This window comes from Glycine soja, chromosome 6 (assembly GCF_004193775.1).
Source record: "Glycine soja cultivar W05 chromosome 6, ASM419377v2, whole genome shotgun sequence".
Lineage (NCBI taxonomy): Eukaryota > Viridiplantae > Streptophyta > Magnoliopsida > Fabales > Fabaceae > Glycine > Glycine soja.
In genome coordinates, this window is record NC_041007.1 from 3,963,752 (window position 1) to 3,975,179 (window position 11,428).

At 28.7% G+C, this 11,428-nt stretch overlaps 1 protein-coding gene across 1 annotated transcript; it reads left to right on the forward strand.

Moving 5' to 3' along the window:
- Positions 1-1,651: 1,651 nt before the first annotated feature.
- On the forward strand, positions 1,652-11,391 carry LOC114414824 (cytochrome P450 711A1-like). The gene is made up of 5 exons (XM_028379258.1): positions 1,652-1,992; positions 7,215-7,367; positions 9,394-10,210; positions 10,324-10,419; positions 10,817-11,391. Exons 1-5 carry the CDS (start codon positions 1,751-1,753, stop codon positions 11,153-11,155), a joined length of 1,647 nt encoding a protein of 548 aa, XP_028235059.1. The 5' UTR covers positions 1,652-1,750; the 3' UTR covers positions 11,156-11,391.
- The last annotated feature ends 37 nt before the right edge of the window (positions 11,392-11,428 follow it).

The following is an 11,428-nucleotide window of genomic DNA, read 5'->3' on the forward strand; positions in this document are numbered from 1 at the left end:
CGACATATTATTTTCAATCTAAATATGACGGTACTTAAGTTAGAATTGAGATATGAAATAATTTTAAAAATTAAAAGTGAGAATTTAGTAGAATTTTGATAAAATTATAAGATATAAGATAAAGTTTTTTTAACAACAAAGATTAAGGTTTGACAAGAAAATTAAAATAATAAAAAATGTATATATTAAAAGGCAATTTAAAAAATATATTACATAAGTACTAAACAAATATAAGTAGTAAATTACAAATACATAATAATAATAATAACTAGTCATAATTTATTATTAACGTCCGGATATATTTGTTGCATTTTTTATATTTTCAGGGATTAAATTTTGTATTTTCATCTTTTAGAGACGTCATTTGTCAGCGGAATGAAAAGACAAAAAGTCAAAAAAATATTATGACAAATATGTCCATACGCTCACAATCCACATTGGCAATCATTACAATAAAAAATTTATCTTTTCGTGTCACGTAAACTATTTTATTAACAATGACGAATAAAATTTAACGACCGAATATATTTATCACATTTTTTATACCTTTAAGAATTAAATTTTATATTTTCATCTTTCAGGGACTATTTGTCAATCAATTATATATTAAAAGAAAAAAGTAACTATTTATCCTAAAAAGTTATAATATCCCTGACTCCAGTAAGATTGAGTGGTGTTCTGTGTGCTATGACGTGTTATTAATAGTGCCCCTGAATTGAATTCGTTAAATTGTAGGTGCGCGCCTATTACTAACAATCCTAGCTAGGTCATGATGCAGTATCTCGCATTCTCCTCGCGTCTATACAAGTTCTTCTGTACATTGTCACAAGAAGGCTCTGGAGTGACCTGATGTATATGATATTTGCTTGTGGTGGACCAATAATAGTTAATTGAGCTTGATAAGTGCTAGGATGTTTACTTAAATAGGCCTCCATAATCCTAATAGTGGCTGACAACAATATCAGTTTTCAATATTTTATTAATAATAATGGGCAAGGTTGAGGTAATTAATGCTAGGTCATATATAATATAGTATAAACTATATATTCTGATAAACTGTGTGTGACGTAGATTCTAAGTGCATTAATTCATTGGTTCCACACAGCGAATAGAAAGCATAAATGCTGATCAAAACCACCAAACTAGAAGAGGGTTCACGGTGATTCTTACATTATCCTTCTAGTTTTAGGCTAAGGATAAAGCAATATTGTCATATTGAATTACTCATTAGCTATCGCTCTCGTGACTAAACCACGACTCATTTTCATGCTGGGTATAGGAATAGGATACATAGTGGATAATGTTGTCTGTGTGTCCTGATTCAGGTGAACGTGCATTTATACCCCCACCCACACAACTCAACACATGCATGAGCTGCACTAGCTGGGTATCTTTTCAACGGAAAACGATGCTAAACCATTATTTTTGCCTTCCCATAAAAACCATAATTTGTTTGCTTAATTAATAATAATAATAATAAAAAGATTTTGTTTGATTATATGAAAAGAATGAAGGAAACGGATTGGGTACAAGGGTATCTAATTCGTATATGTCATCATTCACATAAAGACAAAACCCCATCTCGATCTGAACCACTCCTTAATATATAGCTAGCCTCAAACCATGAGGCACCAAGAGTAAAATAAGGAGACAAGAGTCCCCCCCCCCCAAATTAATAAAGCCTCGCTCTCTTTCTCTTCATTTGTAGATTCCTATACTGTTGCAAGGAAAATAAAACAAACAAACACACATGGTATTCATGGATTATTTGGAATGGTTGCTTCCAATTCCAAGTGTCCCTTCTGCTTCAGCAATGTTCACCCTGCTTGCTTTAATAGGAGGATTGTTGGTTTATCTGTATGCACCCTATTGGGGTGTAAGGAAGGTTCCAGGCCCACCATCTCTGCCCCTTGTGGGACACCTTCCTTTGTTGGCTAAGTATGGTCCTGATGTGTTCTCAGTCCTTGCCAAACAATATGGTCCGATTTACAGGTTAGTTTACTTACATATATATTTATCGTCAATTGATGATGATGATCAATTTGTTAGTATATATTTATGCCATTTTTCTTCCCCTTCACTGGATTGATAAGGAAAAAGGTTGTTAGTCTTGATTGGATATCGATCTTTTTGTTTTTATGTCCTCTCAAATGCCTCAAACTCCTCTTGAAGAATGATATGATCTTAGGCAGAATCACGATGGCAGATAAATTTTGACTTGAGAAGGTTGGTTAGTTGTGTCTTGTGTGTGGTTTTGGTATTGGTATTGGTCGCTGTCTCTATGTCTATGCCCCGAAAGAAGTAGATACAAATATTAAAAAAGTGATTATTCTATGATCCAAGTGTCGTACTCGTTCTTTGATTACTCAGATGCTTGCTTGCCTCCATACATTAAACTGAAAAAGGGCCCAGCAAGCGTCTTATATGCTTTGGTGTCTTTCTCGACTCAGGCAATAAACCAAATATTTTTATGATAAAATATTTTATGTTGCGACTTGGAAGAATATAAAACTGTTTTTCATACTCATCTGATTATAAATTATCATATATATAATAAATTTATTAATATTTATAATAAATATTTTAAAAATTTTAATTTAAATTTATTAACAGTGTAAATTTTATTACATCGACAACATATGATTACTTTAAACTTTATTTTTTAATAAGTTTAATAATTATATATTAATAATATAAAGTAATTTTACATTGTCGATTAACTACAAAATAAGGTTGATGATTTTGTAAGTAGTCATTTTATGTAAAAGTTAATATATAATATATAATAATCTGTGGTGGAATGAAAACATAAAAATATTTTAAAGAGTAAATGTATAATCTATATTTTTTTTTCTTTTTTTAATATTATTCTGTTTCTAATTCTGTTATTTAGCGATTTTTATATGAAGCCGTCAAATAAACAGTGCCGGATTGGGAATAATATATCTATAATTTAAGAGTGACCATAAATGCCTACTTTAGAGAGAAATTGTCATGTCTAATATGATTCTAAATTTCTTTTACATGATGCATAATTGATTCTTCCTTTTGCTATTATATGACTCAAGTTTAAAATAATTTATTTTTTTATAATATTTAACTTATAATATTTCTTTTATTAATTATTTTTATATTAAAATATTCTTTATTAAAAAAAGTTAATATATTGACAAACTAGAAGAGAGAAAAATATTAATGACAAAAGTAATTTTAAAAATATTATAAATTTAAGATAAATTTATTATTATCAACTAAATAAATCACTTTCCTTAATCTTAATAAAATAAATAATTGAGTTTTATGTAATAACGAAGGGAGTATTTATTAACTTTTTAATTAAAACTTAATTAAATTTTATATAGAAATTAATTGAAACTATTACTATCTTAAACAACTTCTACATGAATAACTCAATTATGTATCATGGATTAACTGAAACTATAAAAAAAATATGCAGTAGTCCTAAATCACATGATAATTTATCCATTTTTAGATGGATTGGGGTGGGAAGATGACAATAAAAAAAAAAAGTGGGAATATGCGCGACTGCATGAGAGATGTGAAGAAAAAAAAAGTAGAGATATGAAGAAAAAAAAGAGTAGAAAGAAAGTGATAAATATAACAAGTAATGCAATGGAAAAGAAAAGAAAAAAATGGAGTAAAATTGAGATGGAAAAGAAAATGATTTTTTCGAAACAGTTTTAAATAGTACGTGAACAGACAGACAGTACAAAAACTTATTAAATACACGTGGGTGGTTATTTGAAAAGTTATATATTTAATGGAAACAAAGAAAAGAGTTTTGGATGCGCGTTGGTGCAATCTATTTTCGTGACAAACAGGATTTCCAAATTTATATTTTTTCATCATTTAATAGGTCCTACCACTAGTCATGTCAATGGACCGGGCTGCGGCGCCAAGTACTGTCCCCCTTCACGTTCCCGCCCTTCAACTAACCCCGTCCTTGTCTCTGATTTTTGTTGTAGGATTTTTTTTTCTGTTCCCATTCCTGCGGGTTTCTGTAGTCTTCTCTTCGTGGGGCCTCAATTTTTTTAAAAATATTAATTTTAAATTTCAATACAAATCAATTTTAAGAAGACTTAAAAAATCCAAATACTATTAAACTTAAATAAATAAATATGGACAACAAGTTTAATTTAAAATAATACAAACATAATATTCAATAATAATATAAATAGTTTAAACTACAAATATTTTCTTGTAATATCTTAAACAACTAGTAAATTGAAGTCCTCTAATTTTGAAACCAACAAGTCAATAACTCTCTAATATTATAAGTCAGTAAATTAATAATATATTAGTATATCATCATCCATATTCTCAACAATAGATTCAAATAAATGTGTTATGTTTGAACAACCTAACAAATAAAAAATCAAATAAACTTTCAAGTCATTTAAGAAAATTAAGTGAATTATATATATATATATATATATATATATATATATATATATATATATATATATATTACCTTGCATTTCTTTACGTAATTAATTTTGGGTACACATTAAAGCTTCTAAATGATCTTTGAAAGAAATAAAAAAAAGCCTAAGTAATCAAAACATGAAAACAAACTTGAATTTAAACTAAAAACTTGAATCTGAGCAACCAACTAACCAAAGAAAATATAAAATTAAAACTTTCAAATGTAAAATATAATTTTGAAATGATCAAGCAAAATCATGAGAAAAACAATAAAGACGATATATAGTAAACAAATCTATTAGTAAGAAGAGAGTAACTAGTACTTACACTTCAAGGTGACTGTGGGATTTGGGAAGAAATAAACGACATGGCAAGGTTTAGGATAAAAAGTAAAGTGAATAAGTTATTTGAGAGTTTGAGTTTTAAGAGTAATTGAGTTGTTAGGATTTTTTAAAATATAAGGATAATTTTATAATTTTTTCAAATCAAGTATACACGGTGGTAGGGGGGTGATCCTTGTCCCTGCCGTAGCCGCTCGAAAATATTTATTCCTGTTTCCATTCTCGTTGGGGAAAAATCCCAATCTATTGGGCCCAAAACAAGACAGAAATTTCCGTTTATAATACAAATTGACATCCCTACCATTGATAAATAACTACATTATTATATATTCTATTACATCTTTGGAGGATATTATTGGTCCTTGGGGCTATTAAATTATAGGTTCCCTTTATATGAAAATTTATTGGAGTGACTATCGTTAAGCAAATCATTTCGGAATCCAAGCTAATTATTAATGTGCCACGATAAAAAAATCATTTATTAAGGCAATCAATCTATCATCCTCTCCAAAAATAATCCCTTTTTCATCATAGAATTTAGAATTGGTGTATTGTTAATATAAAAATTACTATATAAATATTTAAGAGGATATATCATAATGTTAAATAGTATAAAACCTTCTTATATATTGTACAAAAATAATAACTTTTAATATTGACATTACATTAAAATAAATTATTATATTTAAGGTATTAAGCTTTGCTTATATTGTCTTTTTAAGGCTTCAAGCACAAAAAGTATATGTTTATTCTACACTTAAGTTTATAAAAATAAGCTTTTAAATTATATATATAATATACTTTTTGTTAAAAGTATTTAGTTATTCTAACAGGACATTATAGTTTAATATATAAAGTATTTTATATAGCGTGTACTGTAACGATACTTTAACACCTAAATATATGCATGATAGTATTCACCATTTAACACAACAAATAATTGATATAAGATTAATTTGATGAAAAAAAAAGAAAAAGAGATTATACATTCACATTTTTGTGCTAACAAAAAGAAGCTAACAAAGACAATAAATTAATAACTGATATTTTTTAATTAAAAAAACACTCAACAAACAAATTAATAGCTAATATTTTTAATTAAAAAAACACTCAACAAATAGTAACTGATATTTTTCAATTAAAAAAACACTCAACAAATAGTGCTAGTAGTGCATGCTAGATGATAGAAGGAAAAAGTGGAAAAAATGAAAAATAATTAGCACAGTGTGATATCATATCAATGTACCAAAAAATATTATTATCAGTAATTTTTAAGCAGCACGTGTTAAGTTTCACAAAACTTGTTGGGGTTGGCGCTTCATATATATATATATAGGTCATTGCTCCAGTAGACCATTTTGATATATGGTCTATTTTGGACAAGAATTGTTAGCCGTTAGATTAAATGGTTATTATAGGCTAGCACACCGGATTCTGCAACCCTCTCCCACCAATTTTGTTGAGGTCCATGGCCATGTGGTAAAAGATGTAGGAGAGGCATTCAGGTTGTGGAGGACGATGGTGTCTGGGGGATGGAGGAGGAGGTGCTCGCGCTAGTTACAGACGTTGTCGATTTGGAACCCGAAGAAGAGGGCCAACCAGTCCAGAAGGTGGTCAGACATGGAGGTGGTCGAATGGGTGGGGGTAATCGAACGCTGCCGCCGGAGGGAGGTGGGGGAAAAGGCAGAGAAAGGTAAGCTGCCGGAGAAATGAGTGAGAGAGGCTTGCGGGATTGAGTATGCTGATCTATAATAATCATTTAATCCAACGGCTGAAAATTATTATCCATAGTGGACGATCTTTCAAGTGGTCCACGCTAGCCTTGATCATATATATATATATATATATATGGGAGGGAGTTTACTTGTTCTAAAGATATTTTTTATTTTTTTCATTTTTTTTAGATGATCTTAAGAAAATGAATAATAAAAATAAAAAATAATTATAAAAAAATTATTTTTTAGAGTAAATGGATCTATATATATATATATATATATTTAAATGCAACTGTTTTTTCTTAAAACGTGGAAGAATTTATTTTGAATTTTTTGACATTTTTTTAGGTCACATGTTAAAATATAAGATATAAGAATTTTTTTATATTTTTATTCTAGTTATAAAATCCTATTTAAGTTCTTGAATTTTACTTTCAGACAAAAATAATAACTCTTTTTTTTTTCAAATGAAATTAAAAAACAATATTTTTTGACAAAAGTGAAATTTTTGGATTTTTTTTCTTCTAAAATCCAACCTCAAACTGATGCTCTTAAACAATAATACTAATAAATCATAAGAAGAAGAGTTCTTCAGCTCAAAAAACCTAACTTAAAAATTCCTATTAACAATGTTATTACTTGCATTGTTTCTTTATCCCATGATTTCCCTAGTTATGGTCGTAAATGCTGTTCTTATTATTTATTGGTGCAGATTCCATATGGGAAGACAGCCACTAATAATTATAGCAGATGCAGAGCTTTGTAAGGAGGCTGGAATAAAAAAATTCAAAGACATTTCAAACAGAAGTATTCCCTCCCCAATTTCTGCTTCTCCTCTTCACCAAAAAGGCCTCTTCTTCAGCCGGTACGCAAATTACGACTCAACAGTGTTCAATAATATAGTAATGTTATTTCTACAACTAGTGTAGTGTTTGATAAGTAATTTCAGTACTTTATAAGTTGTTTTGACTAGTTTATAAGTTAATTGAACTAAAATTATACTTTCTTAATTTAATCACTTCCTTTTCATATATATTGTAGAATGAGATTTAAAATTATACAATTTTATTTTATTTTTCCTTTTAATGTAAATAAATTACAGATTTTTTTCTCTCTCTCTCTCTCTCTTTTATCATAAAAAACCCCATAACTATTGATTTTTTTTAGATGCCTTTTTTGAAGAAGTTTAGAAATTTTCAAGCTTTTTAATCTTCACATGTCACGCCTTATTGGGGGAAAAAAGTATAAACTAAACAGGAAAACACGGGTGCTAGTGCTTGTTTTCCTCTTCAAAAAAATAATTATTATAGCAATTGGTTATTTTCCTCCAAATATGAGAGGAATATGAAGTGACATAAACTTATACAGTATACCAGTAAGAGTTATATTTTTCATACTTCAATTTTTAGGAACTGGATCCTCTCCAGCCCTCTCCAGCAAAAGCATATGAGCCGCTGGATTAATTCAATGATTCCAATTTTAAAAGAAAAACATGACAAACAAGGATGCATACTCACGTTTCTTTTGCCATTCAAATCTTATCAATATTAATACAAAGAATAAGCTATCGCAGAGCAAAACTCTAAACTCCATAATAAAATATTAAAATTATATTTCACCATCAGTCATCGATAATAGTAAACAAAAAATAATTACAAAATTATGTAAATTAGAAAATATTAATGAGTTAAAAAATTAAGAACAAAAATGAAAATTGATCTTTTTTTACATTATATTCCAATTTAAATTATTTATCATGAATATAAAATACTACTATACTCTATATGGTTAAATATATTATTTATTATTAATTTAATTATATACAAATATTTATAATGTCCGATTGTAATATAAAATTTATATTTTAATTAAGAAGGTTTCATTCTCTAAATTGTATACTTTAATTTTTATAATATATAAATAAATTATAGCTTGAATAACTTATTTGATTATTTATCTTATTATTTTTGTTTGGTTTGATTTTTTATCGTTTAAAAAGTTTAATTTAATTCTTTATCTTATTTTTTTAGTTTAATTCTTAATATTTTTAAAAAATTTATTTGATCTTTTATCTTTTTTTTTTCAAAACATTTTGTTATTTTTTTTTATTGTTTAGTTTGGTCTTTAAATTTATTTAAGATTGACATCATTAAATTTATTTATGATTGACATCATTAATTATTTAAAAATATATTTTTTTGTTAAGTTTTCTCCCTTTCTTCTCCAATTCATTTTGAAAATAAAAATTTTATTCTTAAATGATTAACAACATTAATCTTAAATGCACTGAAAGATCAATCTGAAAAAAAAAGATAAATGACAAAATTATTTTTTTTAAAAGATAAAAGACTAAATTAAAAAAAATAAAATTAAACTTTTAAAAAGATAAAATACTAAATTGTAAAAAAATAAGATAAATAATAAAATATTTTTTTAAAAAAAATATAAAAAACTAAATTGAATCAAATAATAAGATAAAAAACCAAATATTCGTTCTAAATTATATTATATCTATACACATGGTTTAGTTTGGATTATATTTTAAAATTCAAATTAGTGTTGTTAAAAAGTTCAGTTTTTTTTTTCAAGTCTTAATAATTTAATTTTTTTAACTTACACCAATTCATAATTATGTTTTTACCTACTATTGTTATTATTATTTGTAGTGGTCCACTATGTTGAATATCATTTTCTTTCCCTTTTGTGGTCATTAGTCGTGAAATCCATACGTCAGAGCCCATGTGGCCTGCATGTTAATGCTTCTCCAAAAACTATATATATATATATGTGTGTGTGTGTGTGTCTGTCATATAATAGTCAAATTCAAATACACCGACTTAATTCATTTCAAATCAAAATTTTAAAGAGTTTCTTGCAAATTGATGGTGCAGGGATTCACAATGGTCTATCATGCGAAACACTATATTATCAATGTACCAGCCATCATACTTGTCCAGATTAGTGCCAACAATGCAGTCCTTCATAGAATCCGCGACCCAAAACCTCGACTCTCAAAAAGAAGACATTATATTTTCCAACTTGTCCCTAAGACTAGCAACTGACGTGATTGGACATGCAGCATTTGGTGTTAACTTTGGCCTCTCTAGTCCCCATTCAGTTTGTGATTCCATCAAGAATGTTAATGTTAACAATAACAATAACAATGCAAGTGCTAGTAGTAGTAATAGTAATGATAATGAAGTATCAGATTTCATCAACCAACACATATACTCTACAACACAGCTTAAGATGGACTTGTCTGGTTCCTTGTCCATTATCTTGGGTCTGCTTTTGCCAATACTTCAAGAGCCATTTAGGCAGATTCTGAAGAGAATTCCTGGCACCATGGACTGGAAGATTGAGCATACCAACCAGAAACTAAGTGGTCGTCTTGATGAGATAGTGGAGAAGAGAATGAAAGACAAGACACGAAGTTCGAAGGATTTCTTGTCACTCATACTTAATGCCAGAGAAACAAAATCTGTTTCAGAGAATGTGTTCACACCTGAGTACATAAGTGCTGTTACTTACGAGCACTTACTTGCTGGCTCAGCAACCACGTCCTTTACTTTGTCTTCTGTTGTCTATTTGGTTGCTGGACACCCTGAAGTTGAGAAAAAGTTGCTTCATGAGATTGATGGGTTTGGTCCAGTGGATCAGATACCAACTTCTCAAGATCTTCATGACAAGTTTCCTTATCTTGATCAGGTTTGTTCAAAATGAACACAAAATCTTAGACAAGCTTGATGTTCCAACATGCAAGGGCAGAGTATGTAGATTCATTATTATAATTTTGTAAGCTCTTAATTTAATTAATGCAGGTGATCAAAGAGGCCATGAGGTTTTACACTGTCTCCCCATTAGTTGCAAGAGAAACATCAAATGAAGTAGAGATTGGGGGCTATCTTCTTCCAAAGGTAATACAAAATACTACACAATTATCATAACAGGTGAATATAAATTTCATAAATGAGGTAAAATAAATAAGTATATAAAATTCATGATTAAGTTAAAAAAATATATGACGTGTTTGAATAAACTTGTCCATAGCACTTATAAAAGAAGAAAAAAATAATTGAACTTTTCCATGACTTATGTATTTAAACTTTTACAAAAACTTTTTTATTTAACTACAAAAACTCTTCTTTAACTTCTCCACATGTCAAGGTGCATAATTGTTATAAATAAAATATAAAAAAATCCAAACTGACCATACAGAATTATTATTGTTTGGTATACACACTCTTCACAAATCACAATCAAATTAACGAGTTTTTACTTATGCTGTCACTAAATATGGTTTTATGTAAGCAGGGGACTTGGGTCTGGTTAGCACTTGGAGTTCCAGCAAAAGACCCCAGAAACTTTCCTGAGCCAGACAAGTTCAAACCGGAGAGGTTTGACCCCAACTTTGAAGAAATGAAACGAAGACATCCTTATGCTTTTATACCATTTGGAATTGGTCCTCGGGCATGCATTGGTAGACAATTTTCCCTGCAAGAGATCAAGCTTTCTCTGATTCATTTATATCGAAAATACTTGTTTCGGCATTCTCCCAATATGGAAAACCCCTTAGAACTCCAATATGGGATAGTCCTCAACTTCAAGCATGGGGTCAAGCTCAGAGCCATAAAAAGAAAAGAGGCTTGCTAAGTAAACAGTTCTGACTTCGCATTATCGCATATACTAGTAAAGAGTTCAGAAGATGAATTATGCATTATTATCTTATAGTAATATTGAGTGCGCTAAAATCCAAAAACGAACAATTGTGATGTTACATAGAATCAGCCAATAAGTGTTTAAAAATAATAGGTCAACGAGTGTGTTATTAGCATTTCCCAAATATAGAATGCAAGTTTATAAGAGTAAGAGACACTCTTCCTACAAGATTATGAAATGGCATTATCATTTGTGGTAAAAAAAACT